At 38.7% G+C, this 22,273-nt stretch overlaps 1 protein-coding gene across 1 annotated transcript in view; it reads right to left on the bottom strand.

Moving 5' to 3' along the window:
* Positions 1-3,617: 3,617 nt before the first annotated feature.
* Positions 3,618-22,273, bottom strand: part of LOC133638386 (transmembrane protein 240-like) — a 33,753-nt gene continuing 15,097 nt past the window's right edge. The window contains exon 4 of the mRNA XM_062030968.1: positions 3,618-4,173. Coding sequence (XP_061886952.1) covers positions 4,019-4,173 — 155 coding nt within the window. The 3' untranslated portion in view covers positions 3,618-4,018. The remainder of the gene's footprint in view (positions 4,174-22,273) is intronic.

Raw genomic sequence — 22,273 nt, forward strand, 5'->3', positions numbered from 1 at the left:
GGGGTCAGTTACATACTGTATGCATCATGTACATTGTGCAACACTCATTTATGGAAAATGGTTTAGTTCATTTAAAATATGCTTGACACACTTACACGAAAGAATATCACTTGTTAGCGCTTTCATAATTCACCACAATGTCGGAGAAAAAAAAGTTAAACTTACTCTTTTCTCTAATGTGACTTCCTGTGTTTATCACATAACCTTTTCTAAACGGGAAATGAACCTTATTGATGAAAATACAAATAACTGACACGTGACTATGGTCAATAAGTTCTTGCTTTATGAGTTTGTATACAAATATATGTTCAGTTATGAAGTGTACAACTTCCAGACCACTACGTAGATTTTGTGTCAATGTGCTTGTATTTAAAACAATTTTTATTGACATTTAATCATTTATCCAACATCTTCCTCTCTTTCACACAGTTAGTGGACTTAAATTAAACATGTGAACGTTATGTTGTGTATCAATTATCACCTGATTCAATAATGCAAAAATGCTCATCAAAGATCCTCAATATAAAAAGAGCGCTCTGGTTTTTTAAGGACCTATACTAATTGTCAAAGATCCTCTATATGACAGGAATGCTCTGCTGTTTTTCAGGACCTACTAATAGTCAAAGATCCTCTATATGACAGGAATGCTCTGCTGTTTTTCAGGACCTACTAATAGTCAAAGATCCTCTACAAAACAGGATTGGTCTGCTGTTTTTAAGGGTCTACTAATAGTCAAAGATCCTCTATAAGACTGAAATGCTCTGCTGTTTTTAAGGACTTACTAATGGTCAAAGATCCTCTACATGACAGGGACGCTGTGTTGTTTTTGAAATATCTAGTTTTCCTTGCCCGTATGTGGGCTCTGTACCGAGGATGTCGTTGTGGCTTGTACAGCCCTTTGAGACACTTGTGATTTAGGGCTATATAAATAAACATTGATTGATTGATTGATAATAGTCAAAGATCCTTTATATGACAAGAACGTTCCGTTGTTTTTAAAGACCTACTAATAGTCAAAGATCCTCGCTATAACAGGAATGCTCTGCTGTTTTGTAAGGACCTACTAATAGTCAAATATCCTCTATATGACAGGAAGACTTTGCTGTTTTTAAGGACCTACAAATAGTCAAAGATCCTCTATTTGACAAGAACGTTCCGTTGTTTTTAAAGACCTACTAATAGTCAAAGATCCTCGCTATAACAGGAATGCTCTGCTGTTTTGTAAGGACCTACTAATAGTCAAATATCCTCTATATGACAGGAAGACTTTGCTGTTTTTAAGGACCTACTAATAGTCAAAGATTCTCTACATAACAGGAACACTCTGCTGTTTTGTAAGGACCTACTAATAGTCAAATATCCTCTATATGACAGAAACGCTCTGCTGTTTTTGAAGACCTACTTATTGTCAAAGATCCTTTATATGACAGGAACGCTCTGCTGTTTTTTTGAAAGACCTACTAATAGCCAAAAATCCTCTACATGACAGAAACGCTCTGCTGTTTTTGAAGACCTACTTATAGTCAAAGATCCTTTATATGACAAGAACGTTCTGTTGTTTTTGAAAGCCCTACTAATAGTCAAAGATCCTCTATATGACAGGAACGCTCTGCTGTTTTTAAGAACCTAACAGTCAAGGATCCGCTATATGACAGGAACGCTCTGCTGTTTTGTAAGGACCTACTAATAATGAAAGATCCTCTATTTGACAAGAACGTTCCGTTGTTTTTAAAGACCTACTAATAGTCAAAGATCCTCTATATGACAGGAAGATTCTGCTGTTTTTAAGGACCTACTAATAGTCAAAGATCCTCTATATGACAGGAACATTGCTGTTTTTAAGAACCTACTAACAGTCAAAGATCCTCTATGACAAAAACACTCGGCTTTTTTTAAGGACCTACTAATAGTCAAAGATCCTCTAAATTACAAGAACGTTCTGTTGTTTTTAAAGACCTATTAATAGTCAAAGATCATCTATATGACAGGAACACTCTGCTGTTTTAAATGATCTACTAATAGACACAGATCTTCTCTATGTGACAGGAATATGTTGCTGTTTTAAATGATCTACTAATAATCAAAGATCCTCTCTATGTAACTGGAACATGTTGCTGTTTTTAAGGACCTATTCTAATAGTCAAATATCCTCATTATGTGACAGGAACATGTTGCTGTTTTTAAGGATCTACTAATAATCAAAGATCCTCTCTATGTGACAGGAACATGTTGCTGTATTAAAGGATCTACTAATAATCAAAGATCCTCTCTATGTGACAGGAACATGTTGCTGTTTATAAGGACCTATTCTAATAGTCAAAGATCCTCTCTATGTGACAGGAACATGTTGCTGTTTATAAGGATCTACTAATAATCAAAGATCCTCTCTATGTGACTGGAACATGTTGCTGTTTTTAAGGACATATTCTAATAGCAAATATCCTCATTATTTGACAGGAACATGTTGCTGTTTTTAAGGATCTACTAATAATCAAAGATCCTCTCTATGTGACTGGAACATGTTGCTGTTTTTAAGGACCTGTTCTAATAGTCAAAGATCCTCTCTTTGTGACAGGAACATGTTGCTGTTTTTAAGGATCTACCAATAATCAAAGATCCTCTCTATGTGACAGGAACACGTTGCTGTTTTAAAAGACCATCTACAAAAACGCTCGTCCGAGATCTTCTAGTTGACACAGTGCTGTTTTAAAGCACATTACAAGATCCTCTATATGTGAGGCACACTCTGCAAGAACCTAGTCAAAGATCCTCTCTACAACAGGGGTGTGACCGAGGCGAGGTGTTGTGGCTGTAATGACACAATTCGACAGCAGATGTCACTGTTGTGCTGCAATGGCACTTTTATTAAAACAGACATGTCATCCTCACAACAGCAATGTCTGATGGGGGGGGCAGAGGGGGGGATTTGGGGGGGAATGGGGGGGGGGGGGGTCAGGTTAGGGTTTCCTCCACTTTTTGTGTCAACAAAATTTTTTTTTATCAAAAACACAAACCTAAATGTCGCAGTCAACACTTTTTGAGTTCACTAGTTGATGTTTTATTTGGACTGACCATATTTTCGTCATCTCGTGTCCAGGGGGTTATTTACTCAACTACAGAGAGCACCAGGCATGTGTTAATGGTAAGGCGTTAATTAAGGTGGAAGCCTTTATTTGTGTCACCGACAATAATAAACTATATATTTTAAATAATGCTCCCTGATATTAAAAAAAAAATCATATTTTACCTAACATAAAGACACCCTAACTGAGACGATGACATTTTTAATATTTCTAAATAAATAATATTTTTTTGTCATTTTAGTGATGAATAAATGTAGTATTTTTTACTAAAGTGTACAAATTATTCATATGCATAATAACAAATATAGTATGTATTATTCATATATCATATCTCTCACGACCAATCAGATGGGCAGTTCTGCTTGAGCCCCGCACATTCTGCCTAGCAACAAGCAAAATCAACTGAAAATGTTGTCCAACAGTAAAATATGAAGCCCTAACCCCTCCCCCCTTTCATATTTACAGGAATAAAATTACATTCAGTTGTTTGACTATGTAACAAAGCTAATTCCGTGTGTGTGTGTGTGTGTGTGTGTGTGTGTGTGTGTGTGTGTGTGTGTGTGTGTGTCACATGTTTCCACGTTTATCTCTCATTGGTTCCTTCATTGGAGCCATCAAGCCAATCGTTTGTGAGAAACAAGGTACGAAAATGTGGAATTTTGCAGACAAGCAGCAATCTAACATGACAAAAAAAAAAAATAGTTGCCATTCAAACCCTCAACCCCCCCAAAAACCAAAAGCGAAACAAAGGCCGGCCACGTGTGTCCTAAAAGAGCATGCCCACTTCCACGATGAACACACAAAGTGTCTCTAGAGAAAAAAAGAAAAAAAACACCCTCCAAAATGTTCTGGTTGCCAATCGTCCTCCAGGTGAGGAGGTCCGGAAGAAGATTCTAGAAGGACGGAAGGTGAGTCACTGGTGAGTCACAGGTGAGTCAGAGGTGCCGAGGGCTGGGGTGGCCGTTGTGGTAGAGCTTCTGCTTGATGTGCACCATGTTGCTGCCGGACTCGTCCAGCTGGCCGTGCTGAGCGCGACCGCCCAGCTCCCGCAGGTTGCAGAACTGGGGCAGCCAGGACCAGGACGGCGTGTCTGCGGGACAGAGAACGCACCGGTGAGTCGTAACATTTTTGATGCTGCTACTTTGTCACCATCTAGTGGACAACATGAGTTTTTCCTGGTTAATGACCTTTTGTTCTGTACTAAATGCGCAGCATTTACCTATATGACCCAATGCAAACAACCTTCCCTAGTCACTGTGCAAAAAAAACAAAAAACACAAAAATGGCAACTGTCACTGAACTCTGTGGACACAATAAAAAACGTACGTTCGCCATAAAAAAATCTAAATTACAACCATTTTCATTTAGTACAAAGCATGATGGGAAAAATGCAAAACACTTTCCACAGTTATCAATGTTTGGCATATTTTATCTGCTTGATATTTTTGATGGATTACAAAACTTTAAGGAGGTAGTCGCGGAAGTAAACAAGGTAGAAGTCAAACTTACACATACTCTTAATATCCAATTATAGTAATTATATTAATATAATACAATGTGTGCAGCATTCATTTCTAAGATCCAATGCAAACAACCTTCCATAGTCATGGTGAAGGAAAAAAAAATCTAACCAACACAAAACGTCAACAGTCACTGAACTCTGTGGATACGATAAAAAAATGTACCTTCGCCATAAAAAATTCAAAATTACACCCGTTTACATTTATTACAAAGCATGATGGGAAAAAATGCTAAACACTGTCCACACTTACGCTTGTTTGGCACATTTTATCTGCTTGATATTTCTGATGGATTACAAAACTTTAAGGAGGTCCTCATGGAAGTAAACAAGGTAAGAGTTCAACTTTCACATACTCTAAGACAAGATGGCGGCGCATTGCTATGCAGCGGCTTGCTAACGCTCTTGGGAGTGTAGAGCGATTTGGCAAAAAACACCCGTCATTTCTGTCAATTTCATGGCTGGCTCAAAGCGTGAACACTCTGTGATCACATACGACCGACAGACAATTCTGGATGTGGATGGATCGAGTCGTTATAGACTGAAAGATGCATGTACGGTGGACCTCCTCGCTAGCATGGGAATACTTTGCGGGCTACATCGAGCGGCCTTTGTAGCAGCGGAGTCAAGTGCTAGCGGTGACCGCCAATGGAGACGACGTAAGCGGTGTGAGCGGAAGCAGAAACGGGGATGCCGAGCGGGGCTAACAACAAAGGGAAAAGCTAACCAAAGAAGCGTGGAGTCTCCGGGTAAGAAGCCATTTAAACTAGAACTAGCCGGCGCCAGGCTGGATAATCCCAGCACACATAGCAATTCTCTTAAAATAAATCACAACTCACATAATGTTTTTTCTTTTGTGACCGTGTCAGAGGCAGACATGCAATCTACTGAGGTGGCTAACTATGATGCGTTCAGTTTATCGCAACATCTAGCAAACAATCGGACAATTCCCATCGTATCAATTCCTACATATGGTCGAAACTATTTAAAGTGCACTACGCATAATAAACGCAACATTATTAATATTGCTACTTCGGATAATTTCAACAAACAATCCTCAAAACAGCCCACTACCTATAATATGGGCTTTTTAAACATAAGATCATTATCTTCCAAAACGTTATTAGTTAATGAAGTCATTAGAGACAACAAACTTGACATTGTTGGTCTCGCCGAGACCTGGCTCAAACCAGACAATTTTTTTGCGCTAAATGAGGCATCTCCTCCTAACTATACCAATACACATGTTGCCCGACCTCTTAAAAGGGGAGGGGGTGTCGCACTAATATACAATGAAAACTATAATTTTACACCTAACCTAAATAATAAATATAACTCGTTTGAGGTGCTCACTTTGAGGTTTGTCACACCGCTGCCTCTCCACCTGGCTGTTATCTACCGCCCCCCTGGGCCCTATTCGGACTTCATCAGTGAATTCTCAGAGTTTGTTGCTGATCTAGTGACGCACGCCGACAATATAATCATAATGGGGGACTTTAATATCCATATGAATACCCCATCGGACCCTCCATGCGTGGCACTCCAGACTATAATTGATAGCTGTGGTCTTACACAAATAATAAATGAACTCACGCATCGCAACGGTAATACGATAGATCTAGTGCTTGTCAGGGGTGTCACCACCTCTAAAGTTACGATACTCCTGTACACTAAAGTAATGTCCGATCATTACCTTGTAAAATTCGAAGTTCTGACTCATTGTCAACAAACTAATAATAATAATAATAACTACTATAGCAGCCGCAACATTAATGGTGCCTCAACGACGACTCTTACTGACCTACTGCCTTCGGTAATGGCACCATTCCCAAATTATGTGGGCTCTATTGATAACCTCACTAACAACTTTAACGACGCCCTGCGTGACACCATTGATAGTGTAGCACCGCTAAAGCTAAAAAGGGCCCCTAAAAGGCGTACCCCATGGTTTACAGAAGAAACTAAAGCCCAGAAATGATCATGTAGAAAGCTGGAACGCAAATGGCGTGCGACTAAACTTGAGGTTTTCCATCAAGCATGGTGTGATAGTTTAATAACTTATAAACGCATGCTTACCTCAGCTAAAGCTAAATATTACTCAAATCTCATCCACCTCAAAAAAATGATCCTAAATTTTTGTTTAGTACAGTAGCATCGCTAACCCAACAAGGGACTCCTCCCAGTAGCTCCACCCACTCAGCAGATGACTTTAAGAATTTCTTTAATAAGAAAATTGAAGTCATTAGAAAAGAGATTAAAGACAACGCATCCCAGCTACAACTGGGTTCTATTAACACAAATATGACTGTATATACGACGGACACCGCCCTCCAAAATAGTTTCTCTCTCTTTGATGAAATAACATTGGAGGAATTGTCAAAATGTGTAAATGGGACAAAACAAACAACATGTTTACTTGACCCAATTCCTGGGAAACTTATCAAGGAGCTTTTTGTATTATTAGGTCCATCAGTGTTAAATATTAGAAACTTATCACTTTCCTCTGGCACTGTTCCCCTAGCATTCAAAAAAGCGGTTATTCATCCTCTACTCAAAAGACCTAACCTCAATCCTGATCTCTTGGTAAACTACCGGCCGGTGTCCCACCTTCCATTTATCTCGAAAATCCTCGAAAAAATTGTCGCACAGCAGCTAAATGAACACTTAGCGTCTAACAATCTCTGTGAACCTTTTCAATCCGGTTTCAGGGCAAATCACTCTACGGAGACAGCCCTCGCAAAAATGACTAATGATCTATTGCTAACGATGGATTCTGATGCTTTATCTATGTTGCTGCTTCTTGATCTTAGCGCCGCTTTCGATACTGTTGATCATAATATTTTATTAGAGCGTATCAAAACACGTATTGGTATGTCAGACTTAGCCTTGTCTTGGTTTAACTCTTATCTTACTGACAGGATGCAGTGTGTCTCCCATAACAATGTGACCTCGGACTATGTTAAGGTAACGTGCGGAGTTCCCCAGGGTTCGGTTCTTGGCCCTGCACTCTTTAGTATTTACATGCTGTCGCTAGGTGACATCATACGCAAATACGGTGTTAGCTTTCACTGTTATGCTGATGACACTCAACTCTACATGTCCCTAAAGCTGACCAACACGCCAGATTGTAGTCAGCTGGAGGCGTGTCTTAATGAAATTAAACAATGGATGTCCGCTAACTTTTTGCAACTCAACGCTAAGAAAACGGAAATGCTGATTATCGGTCCTGCTCAACACCGACATCTATTAAATAATACCACCTTAACATTTGACAACCAAACAATTAAACAAGGCGACTCGGTAAAGAATCTGGGTATTATCTTCGACCCAACTCTCTCGTTTGAGTCACACATTAAGAGTGTTACTAAAACGGCCTTCTTTCATCTCCGTAATATCGCTAAAATTTGTTCCATTTTGTCCACAAGCGATGCTGAGATCATTATCCATGCGTTCGTTACATCTCGTCTCGATTACTGTAACGTTTTATTTTCGGGCCTCCCTATGTCTAGCATTAAAAGATTACAGTTGGTACAAAATGCGGCTGCTAGACTTTTGACAAAAACAAGAAAGTTTGATCATATTACGCCTATACTGGCTCACTTGCACTGGCTTCCTGTGCACCTAAGATGCGACTTTAAGGTTTTACTACTTACGTATAAAATACTACAAGGTCAAGCTCCTGCCTATCTTGCCGATTGTATTGTACCATATGTCCCGGCAAGAAATCTTTGGGTGTCCCACGATTCGATTCAAAATCGATTCTTGGGGTCACTTTTTTTTTTCCAATTCAACACGATTCTCGATTCAAAAACGATTTTTTTTTTTTTTTAAATGAAAACAATACACAACAATACCATAATAATGCAATACAATTTCAAAACCAAACCCGACCCAGCAACATTCAGAATAGCAATAAACAGAGCAATTGAGAGCAATTGAGGACACACAAACATAACACGGAACAATCTAAAAGTAGTGAGACAAAAATGAATATTATCAACAACAGTATCAATATTAGTAACAATTTCAACATAGCACTGATTAAAAATCCCTCATTTATATTATCATTACAAACATTAATAAAAATAAAAAAAATAAAAATGAACAATAGTGTCACAGTGGCTTACACTTGCATCACATCACATAAGCTTGACAAAACATTGTGTCCAATATTTTTCACAATAATATAATAAGTCATATTTTGGTTCATTTAATAGTTAAAACTAATTTAAATAATGTATCTCATATTCCAATATATGACTCATTATTATGTAAACCAAATGCAGTTTTTTCTACTGATATCATCTCCATAGCTTGTGTACCAGTCAGTATGAGTTGGACTATCAACATCTATCCATTTTTTAAATATTACCCTTTTTGTTACTATGCATATTGAAAGAAATGCATTTTTATTCTTTGATGACACGTTACTAAATTGATGGAGATCCCCAAAAATACAAGTTTGCAGTGTCATTGGGATATTTATATTAAGGACTGTGATTGCTTCTTTTGTTGTTTTCAACCATAACTCTTTTATTCTCTGACATTCCCACAATAAATGAACAAGAGTTGCCTCGGCTGCCCGACACTTCATCCATAACTTGCTATCTACTACACCAATTTTAAACAGCTGAGAAGATGTAAAATACAATCTATTCAAGATCTTAAATTGAGTCAGTTTATCTTTAATGCTTCTAAAGGGCTTATTGGCATGTTTCCAAATATCATTCCATGATATGTCTCTTTCATCTAAAATGTTTAATTCCATCATCCATGCATCATTTGCATTTCTAGTGTGGTGTTCATTTATTATTCCATAAAATAGTTTAATTAATTTCTTAAATGTATCTTGATTAAAAAGTGCATCTTCCAGTTCATGGCTATTTAAAGACATACTTTCAGAGGATATGCATTTATTTACAGCGTGTTTTAAAGAGATAAAATTTAAAAAATGATTTCTGGGTACATTATATTGATCAACTAAATCATTGAACGGTTTAAAAGAGTTTTTATTAATAATATGATGAGGTTTAGTAATACATCTGTCTTTCCATGTTGTCCATTTAACCACATTTTTATTAATTATGATATTAGGATTGTACCAAAGCAGTTGATTGACAGATGTCATTGACTTGATTCCTAGTATTTTATTTTAGTTTTAGAATGTTAAAGGTGTCTTCTATTGGGCTCTGCCTCAATTCATTAGGTATTTTTTCAATATAATATAAACTCCCCACATCAATGTCCAAATTCATTAACATTTTTTTTCTATGTTGATCCAGTCCTTATCTGCAGAAGAATGAAATAAGTGGCTTGCTTGTTCACAACCGAAGGAGATATAATAATGTAAGAAGTTTGGTAATTGTAGTCCTCCTTTATCTTGTGTACAAGACAACCTTAAGTATGAACAACTAGCCTTCTTTCCACACCATATAAAATGTGATATCATTGTATGTATTTTCTTAAACCAACTTTTATTAATTAGGACAGGCATCATTTTCAGTATATAATTAACTGCTGGCAGTATACTCATTTTTACTATGTTCACCCGACCCCAAAGTGATATTTGGAGACGTGACCAGCGTTCCATTTTGGATTCTATCTTATTTTTTAAATGTTTAAGCTTTAGATTTCTGCTTGTATAAAGGTTTGGTGTAATGTGTAGTCCTAAATATATGATTTTTTTCCATTTAATTTTGGAGTTCTGAACTCACGTTGTGCGATTCAGAATCGATTCTCATTCCCACCAAGACCTTGATGTCCCCAAATTTTAATCGCATTATTAGTTCCCACAAGCATACATATCTCACTCACGCTACAGTACAGTACATCAATAGGGACTGGAGGTCGGCTGTAATGGCTGACCTCCTAATTTTAACTACACAGTAGACACTCTGGGGGCCTTGTACACATGCATGTGGGGGGGTTGGGGTTCGGCGCACCCCTCATTGCCTCGTCGGCCGGCGCGGATTCCGGGGACTGCGTTCTGGTGGCCTGCCAGGCTTTTATTAATTTATTATTATTATTAGTATTATCTTTTTTTTTTTTTATTCTTTTTTTTTTTAAATAATTTTTGTTATTTACTTACTTTATTTTTTATTCTATTTTTATTTTTATTTATTTTTTTATTTGTTATTTTTAATTTTATTTAATTTAATTTGTATTTTATTTTATTTTATTGTATTTTATTTTTTTAAATTTTTTTTCAATTATTATTATTATTTTTGTTTAATCTTATTATTTATTTGTGTGTGGCGTCGCAGCGGGTCTCGCTTCCTGTTGGGTGGGGTCCGTGCCCGTGTGGCCCGACCTTGCGCTGTGGGGTCTCTGTTGGCGACTTGATGTGGTGGCGGCGTGGCGCCCGTGTCTGGTCTGGATGCTGTGTCTCGGTTGTTTGGGCGGTGGTGTGTTTGGGCGGGTTTGGGTTGGGGTGGTGGGGTCTTTTGGTGGGGGGGGGGGGACTCGTGGGGGCCCGGTTGCCGGTGGGGCGGGGGCGGTCTTCCCATCCGGTTGCGGGGGGTCTCCGGGCCCCTCGGGCGGGGCGTCCCGCCTTTCTGTCCGTGTGGGGTGTGGTCTCTCGCTGGCTTGGGGTCTGGCTGCCCCCTGCTTTTCTCGTGCCTTGACCTCTGCCGGGTGCGTCTGTCTGCGGCCTGCTGCTGGCCCTTGTGGGCGGCGCGGTGGGCCAGGCTCTGGGGTTCCTGTCGCTGTCCGGCTTGGCTGCGTGGGGGCGGTGGTCCCTGGTTCCCTGGGCACCACACCTACTGTTTGTGGGATGGGCTCTCGGGGAGGCTGGGGCCGTATACATATACATTCACTGTACAAACACACATATACACATACTGTACATATACATTCACTGTACAAACACACATACTGTATACACATGCTGTACATATACATTCACTGTACAAACACACACATACACATTCTATACAATGAAAATTTCAACCTTACCCCTAACCTAAATAATAAATATAAATCGTTTGAGGTGCTTACTATGAGGTCTGTCACACCGCTACCTCTCGACCTGGCTGTTATCTACCGCCCCCCTGGGCCCTATTCGGACTTTATCAGTGAATTCTCAGAGTTCGTTGCTGATCTAGTGACGCACGCCGACAATATAATCATAATGGGGGACTTTAATATCCATATGAATACCCCATCGGACCCTCAGTGCGTGGCGTTCCAAACCATAATTGATAGCTGTGGTCTTACACAAATAATACATGAACCCACGCATCGCAACAGTAATACAATAGATCTAGTGCTTGTCAGGGGTGTCACCACCTCCAAAGTTATGATACTTCCATATACTAAAGTAATGTCCGATCATTACCTTATAAAATTTGAAGTTTTGACTCATTGTCAACAAGCTAATAATAATAATAACTGCTATAGCGGCCGCAACATTAATGCTGCCACAACGATGACTCTTGCTGACCTACTGCCTTCGGTAATGGCACCATTCCCAAATTATGTCGGCTCTATTGATAACCTCACTAACAACTTTGACGATGCCTTGCGCGAAATTATTGATAAAAAGGGCCCCTAAAAGGCGCACCCCATGGTTTACAGAAGAAATTAGAGCTCATAAATTATCATGTAGAAAACTGGAACGCAAATGGCGCGCGACTAAACTTGAGGTTTTCCATCAAGCATGGAGTGATAGTTTAATAACTTATAAACGCATGCTTACCTTAGCTAAAGCTAAATACTACTCAAATCTCATCCGCCTCAAAAAAAACGATCCTAAATTTCTGTTTAGTACAGTAGCATCGCTAACCCAACAAGGGACTCCTCCCAGTAGCTCCACCCACTCGGCAGATGATTTTATGAATTTCTTTAATAAGAAAATTGAACTCATTAGAAAGGAGATTAAAGACAACGCATCCCAGCTACAACTGGGTTCTATTAACACAAATACGACTGTATATACGACGGACACTGCCCTCCAAAATAGTCTCTCTATTTTTGATGAAATAACATTAGAGGAATTATTACAGCGTGTAAGTGGGATAAAACAAACAACATGTTTACTTGACCCACTTCCTGGGAAACTTATCAAGGAACTGTTTGTATTATTAGGTCCATCAGTGTTAAATATTATAAACTTATCACTTTCCTCCGGCACTGTTCCCCTAGCATTCAAAAAAGCGGTTATTCATCCTCTGTTCAAAAGACCTAACCTCGATCCTGACCTCATGGTAAACTACCGACCGGTCTCCCACCTTCCGTTTATTTCCAAAATTCTCGAAAAAATTGTTGCACAGCAGCTAAATGAACACTTAGTGACTAACAATCTCTGTGAACCTTTTCAATCCGGTTTCAGGGCAAATCACTCTACGGAGACAGCCCTCGCAAAAATGACTAATGATCTATTGCTAACGATGGATTCTGATGCGTCATCTATGTTGCTGCTTCTTGATCTTAGCGCCGCTTTCGATACCGTCGATCATAATATTTTATTAGAGCGTATCAAAACACGTATTGGTATGTCACTTAGCCTTGTCTTGGTTTAACTCTTATCTTACTGACAGGATGCAGTGCGTCTCCCATAACAATGTGACCTCGGACTATGTCAAGGTAACGTGCGGAGTTACCCAGTGTTCGGTTCTTGGTCCTGCACTCTTTAGTATTTACATGCTGCCGCTGGGTGACATCATACGCAAATACGGTGTTAGCTTTCACTGTTATGCTGATGACACTCAACTCTACATGCCCCTAAAGCTGACCAACACGCCGGATTGTAGTCAGCTGGAGGCGTGTCTTAATGAAATTAAACAATGGATGTCCGCTAACTTTTTGCAACTCAACGCTAAGAAAACGGAAATGCTGATTATCGGTCCTGCTAGACACCAACATCTATTTAATAATACCACCTTAACATTTGACAACCAAACAATTACACAAGGCGACTCGGTAAAGAATCTGGGTATTATCTTCGACCCAACTCTCTCGTTTGAGTCACACATTAAGAGTGTTACTAAAACGGCCTTCTTTCATCTCCGTAATATCGCTAAAATTCGTTCCATCTTGTCCACTAGCGACGCTGAGATCATTATTCATGCGTTCGTTACATTTCGTCTCGATTACTGTAACGTATTATTTTCGGATCTCCCTATGTCTAGCATTAAAAGATTACAGTTGGTACAAAATGCGGCTGCAAGGCTTTTGACAAAAACAAGAAAGTTTGATCATATTACGCCTATACTGGCTCACCTGCACTGGCTTCCTGTGCACTTAAGATGCGACTTTAAGGTTTTACTACTTACGTATAAAATACTACACGGTTTAGCTCCAGCCTATCTCGCCGATTGTATTGTACCATATGTCCCGACAAGAAATCTGCGTTCAAAGAACTCCGGCTTATTAGTGATTCCCAGAGCCAAAAAAAAGTCTGCGGGCTATAGAGCGTTTTCTATTCGGGCTCCAGTACTCTGGAATGCCCTCCCGGTAACAGTTAGAGATGCTACCTCAGTAGAAGCATTTAAGTCCCATCTTAAAACTCATTTGTATAATCTAGCCTTTAAATAGACCCCCCTTTTTTAGACCAGTTGATCTGCCGTTTCTTTTCTTCTCTCCTCTTCTCCCCTGTCCCTTGTGAGGGGTAGTTGCATAGGTCCGGTGGCCTTGGATGAAGTGCTGGCTGTCCAGAGTCGGGACCCCGGGTGGACCACTAGCCTGTGCATCGGTTGGGGACATCTCTGCGCTGCTGACCCGTCTCCGCTCGGGATGGTTTCCTGTTGGCCCCGCTGTGGACTGGACTCCCGCTGATGTGTTGGATCCACTGTGGACTGGACTTTCACAATGTTATGTCAGACCCACTCGACATCCATTGCTTTCGGTCTCCCCTAGAGGGGGCGGGGGTTACCCACATATGCGGTCCTCTCCAAGGTTTCTCATAGTCATTCACCGACGTCCCACTGGGGTGAGTTTTTCCTTGCCCGTATGTGGGCTCTGTACCGAGGATGTCGTTGTGGCTTGTACAGCCCTTTGAGACACTTGTGATTTAGGGCTATATAAATAAACATTGATTGATTGATATACATTCACTGTACAAACACACATATACACATACTGTACATATACATTCACTGTACAAGCACACATATACACATACTGTACATATACAAGTACATATGCACACATACACTCATGCACATAATCACGTTTCATCAAACATATATTAACGTTGTTGCCCTAGGGTAAACTGGGTATAACACATGGCACACTGACAAAGCTTAACCTATTGTTACCAGAGGTGTGGACTCGAGTCACATGACTTGGACTCGAGTCAGACTCGAGTCATGAATTTGATGACTTTAGACTCGACTTGACAAAATGTAAAGACACTTGCAACTCGACTTAGACTTTAACATCAATGACTTGTGACTTCACTTGGACTTGAGCCTTTTGACTTGACATGACTTGCTACTTTCCCCAAAACCTAAAGCTTAAAAAATTATTTGGGAGCGCTCCGTAGCTTTCATTTTGTACGTGTCTGTCTATCAGCGTGTGTGCTGCGTGTCAGCGTGTGTGCTCTCAGTACAACAGCCAATCAAATTAGATCTACATTGTTTTCATTACACAGGCATTGATCCAATCAAATTGCAGGACAACCAATGAACAAGAGTTGTCAAACAACGCGCCAGTGAGAAAGATTTATACCAAAGTTGGTTTCGTTCGGGTATAAAAACTACGACTTGGTCAACGAATTGCCATATGCAAATCACGCAGTTCGAATATTACAGACGGAGACGCAACAACTTCCAACTTCGTTCGACATTTGAAGTTGCACAAAGAAGGGTAAGTTTTGAATGTAAGATACCGTTTATTGGCTAAGTAACATGACTTTTATTTGCTGTGTAGTTAAATCAGTGAAGCTGTAAACTCACTGCTAACGTCATAACCATAGACATCTTATATAGGTACGCAGCATCGAGCGCTACTGCCTACTGGCGCAGACGAGACGCGGGGCCGCCATCTTGGAGTGGTGATCCGCTCCACTCAGTGCAATTCATTTGGCAGGAGCAATGAACTGTCAACGCATTTAATTAATTTTACCTCACTGAATACCACTCATTTTCACGCGCTTTTTTGTCATACGTGTAGCTATGATAACGGACACATGTTTTATTATTCATGGTTTGCTTAACAGTAATAGAATATTCTTATACGCTATAAGTGACCAGACGTCCGAGATTAAAACTGGGAATATAATCTCAGAGAAGGGGGAAAAAAACGGTCAGCTATTTTTAAATTGAAGGAACAATATGATTACGTTATATATACATGCTACATAAACAATGTATGAATACATTAGATATCTATATATCTTATAGACCGTATCTCTGTTGCTGCAGCAGCAGAGAGTTTATTCTGTCGTGACACTTTGTATTGATATTTTGTATTACATTCTTCCCTTAAATGATCATGTTTACAGTGATTGTTATATATGTATTTTTTATGTATGTCGCTTTGTATAAAAGCGTCTGCCAAATACTTAAACATAAACATATATAAACACCTGAAAGTCTTTATATCAGCTAAAACCACCAATCTGTTTCACTGGATTCAGAATAAAACCAAATTCTGTTTTACCCAGCAATGTTAGTATTTGAATATTGTTACTTGAAGACTTATTCCTGGTTACAATTATACTGTTAAGAAAGTATTGTCTTATATTTTGCCTAAAATGAGAATGCATTATAATCAATGGCGGCTGGTGAATTTTGTTTTAGGTGGGGCAGAAAGTTTGTAAACCAAACCCCTGTAGGGGCGTCATCCACCCCCAGAAGATTTATTTGTGATTTTCACATACAAATATTGAAGATCTTTGCTCCTTCTCAACTCTGTGGTAATGTTATTTTCATAAAATACAACCAATAGTACATTAATGTTAAATCTTACTTGTGAAAAGTAATCCCCCGATTCCTATTTTCAACAGTCCGCTCATTTGAGCAGGAAAACGCTGAACACCAGCCCGGCATCTTTGTTTTCTACCTGTCAACTGTCAGTTTAGGCTGCTCGCCGGCTCCTCATCACCACTTCAAGATGCAAATTGCTCGCGTCACAGCAACCAATATTGCGTCTACTTATAAGATGTTTATGGTTATAACGTCATTTCAAACACGGCAATATGTTGCGTCCACTGCAGTTTGCTACCTTATTCATACTTTTTGTCAAGTGATTTTTTAAGCAGGGTTGCATGAGGTACCTATACATAACGTTACGTTAGTCAATGTATCACACACAGTAACGTAACGTTAGACGGCGGTCAGCAGCACCGCATATTTTAGCCACCTACAAAAAGACAAACATAGTCAAATAAAGGTCAGTTAAAATATATACTATATTAAGAATTGTGTACATATTGCATAGGGCCCTGACATCTAAAAAGTACAACTCTGTTCATTGTTATGTTCATGTATTTGTTATGTTTTTCATGTGTATGCACACATCAACACACATACAGTATGAGATGAGATCAATGAGATAAGGTAAGAACAGAATAGAAACTGCTTTGGAACTAGTTACGATGCAATATGCCATGGAAATACAATGTTAACACTTTTGTACAAATAAGTACAGTTGCACTTGTTTTTGCAAATGTGTTTATTCTGTAAAGGAATGAGTTAAATGTTTAAAATTGTTTAAACTATTAAAATGACTGGTTAATAGTGCTATTATGAATTGCAATGTCAGTACTATTTTCTTTCCTGCTATTTCAAATGCACTTGTTTTAATAAATAAATACAGCGGTTTAAAAGCATACACAATCTGTGTAAAAATAATAGTCTGTGGTCAAAAGGACTTGAAAGGACTCGAAACTCAAAATGCAGGACTTGTGACTTGACTTGAGACTTTCCAGTCTTGACTTTGGACTTGACTCGGGACTTGCCTGTCTTGACTCGGGACTTGACTCGGGACTTGCCTGTATTGACTCTGGACTTGACTCGAGACTTGAGGGCAAAGACTTGAGACTTACTTGTGACTTGCAAAGCAATGACTTGGTCCCACCTCTGATTGTTACTATAACAATCTACAAGGTTAATGTAGGTTGCTTCTCTTTCTTCCCTTCCATTTTTCTGCATTCTTTCGTATCTCAAGTTATCAATATGTATATGTATTGTTTCATTTGAACAATGGTATTGTTGATAATAAAGGTAAAGTATTGGTATTGTTTATTATCAATAGCACTATTTCTATTGGTATTCATATTGCTCCATTTTTAGTGTAATAATGCTCATTGTCATTTCTGTATTATTTTTTAATTTCGCTAACTGCTTATTTGCTATTACTTTTACCATCATATTTGTACATGTCGTATTTGCTGATGTTGCTCTGTTGTTGTTGTTGTTGTTGTTGTTGTGTTTGCTGTTGTTGTTTTTGTCTCTCTGTCTAATCCCCCTCTTATCCCCACAATTCCCCCTCTGTCTTCCTTTTTTTTCTCTTTCTATCCCCTTCTGCTCCGGCCCGGCTGCACCAAATGATAATATAAATACATTTAATAAAGTCAAAATACAAATAAGGCAACAAGAGAAGTATCCTACACTTCTCTTTTGTAAAGTAAATCTGAACAGCCGATATGGGCATCTACATCTACTATATGATTTGCCTGAGAAGCTGGGCAGGACATTATAAAAAAAACAGAATCGATTCTCATTTTTTTTTTAAATCGATTTTTTTAAAAATTTTAAAAAATGTTTTAAATTAATCAATCCAACAAAACAATACACCGCAATACCATAACAATGCAATCCAATTCCAAAACCAAACCCGACCCAGCAACACTCAGAACTGCAATAAACAGAGCAATTGAGAGGAGACGCAAACACGACACAGAACAAACCAAAAGTAGTGAAACAAAAATGAATATCAACAACAGTATCAATGTTAGTTACAATTTCAACATAGCAGTGATTAAAAATCCCTCATTGACATTATCATTAGACATTTATAAAAAAGAAAAAAAAAGAACAATAGTGTCACAGTGGCTTACACTTGCATCGCATTTCATAAGCTTGACAACACACTGTGTCCAATATTTTCACAAAGATAAAATAAGTCATATTTTTGGTTCATTTAATAGTTAAAACAAATTTACATTATTGCAATCAGTTGATAAAACATTGTCCTTTACAACTATAAAAGCTTTTTACAAAAATCTACTACTCTGCTTGCATGTCAGCAGACTGGGGTAGACCTGCTGAAATCCTATGTATTGAATGAATAGAGAATCGTTTTGAATCAGGAAAAAAAGAGTTTTTGAATTGAGAATCGTGTTGAATTCCATCCATCCATCCATCTTCTTCCGCTTATCCGAGGTCGGGTCGCGGGGGCAGCAGCTTAAGCAGGGAAGCCCAGACTTCCCTCTCCCCAGCCACTTCGTCCAGCTCCTCCCGGGGGATCCCGAGGCGTTCCCAGGCCAGCCGGGAGACATAGTCTTCCCAACGTGTCCTGGGTCTTCCCCGTGGCCTCCTACCAGTCGGACGTGCCCTAAACACCTCCCTAGGGAGGCGTTCGGGTGGCATCCTGACCAGATGCCCGAACCACCTCATCTGGCTCCTCTCGATGTGGAGGAGCAGCGGCTTTACTTTGAGCTATATATATATATATATATATATATATATATATATATATATATATATATATATATATATATATATATATATATATATATATATATATATATATATATATACATATATACATATATATATATATATATATATATATATATATATATATATATATATATATATATATATATATATATATATATATATATATATATATATATATGCTTTATATTGCATATAAAGTGCAAAAACAATAATGTTCGTGTTGGAGGAGTTGTGAATGAATAAAATATGAAATCCGTGCTGCAGTCTGCAGGTGTACCTAATGTTGCGGCCCAGCAGTCATTCACAACTCCTCCAACACGAACATTATTGTTTTTGCACTTTTTGGCTTCTTATTAAATAACTTTTTTAAATAGATTCAATCTTACACGTGGAAAGTTTAAGTGTGGGCTTTAGTTGATACAACACTCCCGTCAGGGGGTGCATTCTACGGTGGGGGTGCATTCTCTACCACCAGGAGGCGGGATTACTGCGAGCCTCAGCCAGTGCGTCTTCGCAGCCGTTTTATGAATACTCAGCACAAAAAATACGTTACACACATACAGTTGTTAACAAAATACACTGTACATTATATACCTCAGCTAACTAAACTATGGAAATGTATAATATAGTTCATATAGCAATACGGTCTAATTTTTTTTCTTTCCATGATGGCACGTGAGACCCCGCCTCACCTGCCTCCCCTGACTGCACGTCACTGATATATATATATATATATATATATATATATATATATATATATATATATATATATATATATATATATATATATATATATATATATATATATATATATATATATATATATGTATATATATATATATATATCAGTGACGTGCAGTCGGGGGATATATATATATATATATATATATATATATATATATATATATATATATATATATATATATATATATATATATATATATATATATATATATATATATATATATATATACCCAGGCCTCACCTGCCATCATGGAAAGAAAAAAAAAAGTAAAAAGAAAAAAAAATTAATTAAATTGTTATATGTATCCAGTGATTATACTAAAGTTATTTTCCATTTAACTTCACCAGTTTTAGATTATTTTTATTTTTTATTTTCACATTTGCCGTTCAAATACTGAGAAGAGACGGTGCGGTGATCAGCAGCCAGTTGAGGCACGTCACTGATTTGTGTCTCAACATGGATTGTGCGCAATGACTCGGCTAACTGCTGGCCTGCTGTGCAGTGAGACCGTATTGCTATATGAATTATATTATACATTTCCATAGTTTAGTTAGCTGAGGTATATAATGTACAGTGTATTTTGTCAACAACTGTATGTGTGTAACGTATTTTTAGTGCTGAACATTCATAATACTGCTGCGAAGACACACTGTGTGAGGCTCGTCTCATAACCCCGCCTCCTGGTGCCAAGCACCTCCGCCGCAGAATGCACCGCCCGACGGGAGCGCCGCAACCACACCAACCAAAGCCCACACCCAAACCCTCCACGTGCAAGACCGAATCCACCCAAAAAAAGTCACTTAACAAGAAGCCAAAAAGTGCAAAAACAACAATGCTCGCGCTGCAGGAGCCGCGAACGACCGCAGGGACACAACATTAGGTACACCTGCACTGCAGGTTCATTGTAAATCTGACTGTGATGATGCAGTCGTGCCTCACCAGACATTAACCTCACCGCACGCCACTGGTTTTAGAATAGTATTGCATTGTAGTCAATTTGTCCTTAAGTCCTCCGAGCAGCTCCACCTCGGACCGGACCTCAGAACAGCCAATCCGGGTCACGGCGCCAATTGCTAGAGCGACCTTTTGTTGAATAACAGTTGTTACATCTTTCAGAATTAACGTGTAACAAGCTTGCGCACGCACAAAAACCCGCCGCACGCCCTCTTCCTCGGCAAAGACGAGACAAATCAAGACTGAGGCCCACGTGGAACCATAGCAGCCGTATGTTTCTACAGGCTGTGGATACTTGGGTAGCAGTTCACGTAAAATGTACCCACTGACTCCGACGGTGGGGCGAGGCATCATTAGATTTCAACAAAGATCGAGGCAAGGACATGAAATTCAATAAGCTCTACTGGGTTGTAATAATGAATTGAGTAATCAAACAAGAGTCAAAGTCTTGTCCCTCTGGGTAAACTGTAGTCAGGCTATTGTATGAAGACATTTTGTTGTAAATTACACAACTTCTATTTCTATTGGGGATCAATTTCAAGTTGATTGCGATGTAACAAAGAAATGTTCTTGGATTTGTGTGTACGCCCACTTTCATACATTTGAATTTTTACTCGCGTGTGTAGTTTTCTGGATTTGAACGTATGTCTTTTTTTTTTAGAAGGAACGCCAGGCAACTGTTTTTAAATTATATTTATTATAGCAAAAGTGCAAAACATTCTGGCGTATCAACTAAAAAGGTTTCTTTGCTGAATTGTATTTACAGCCAATCCGGGTCACGGCACCAATTTCTGCACAATCACTCTGCCGTTCACTCGAAACACTAAAAAAAAAAATCCTACTGGCTTGTGTTTGGTCAGATCGTGCTGAGATTAGTCGCGTGCGCCCACTTTCATACATTTGAATTTTTACTTGCGTATGTAGTTTTCTGGGTTTGAACGTACATCTTTTTTTTTTATAAGGAACGCCTTTAACTGTTGTTACATGACTTTTATTATAGCAAAAGAGCAAAACATTCTGATGTATCAACTCAAAATGTTTCTTTGCTCAACTGTATTTCTGCATTATACAGCCAATCTGGGTCACGGCACCCATTTGTTCACAATCACTCTGCCATTCACTCGAAACACTAAAAAAAACACCTCCTACTGACTTGTGTTTGGTCAGACTGTGCCGAGATTAGTCGTGTGCGTCCACTTTCATACATTTGAATTTTTACTTGCGTACGTAGTTTTCTGGATTTCAACGTACGTCTTTTTTTTTTTTTTAGAAGGAACGCCACGCAACTGTTACATGACTTTTATTACAGCAAATGTGCAAAAAAATCTGATATATCGATTCAAAA

The sequence above is a fragment of the Entelurus aequoreus genome, linkage group LG01, assembly GCF_033978785.1.
Source record: "Entelurus aequoreus isolate RoL-2023_Sb linkage group LG01, RoL_Eaeq_v1.1, whole genome shotgun sequence".
Classification (NCBI taxonomy): domain Eukaryota; kingdom Metazoa; phylum Chordata; class Actinopteri; order Syngnathiformes; family Syngnathidae; genus Entelurus; species Entelurus aequoreus.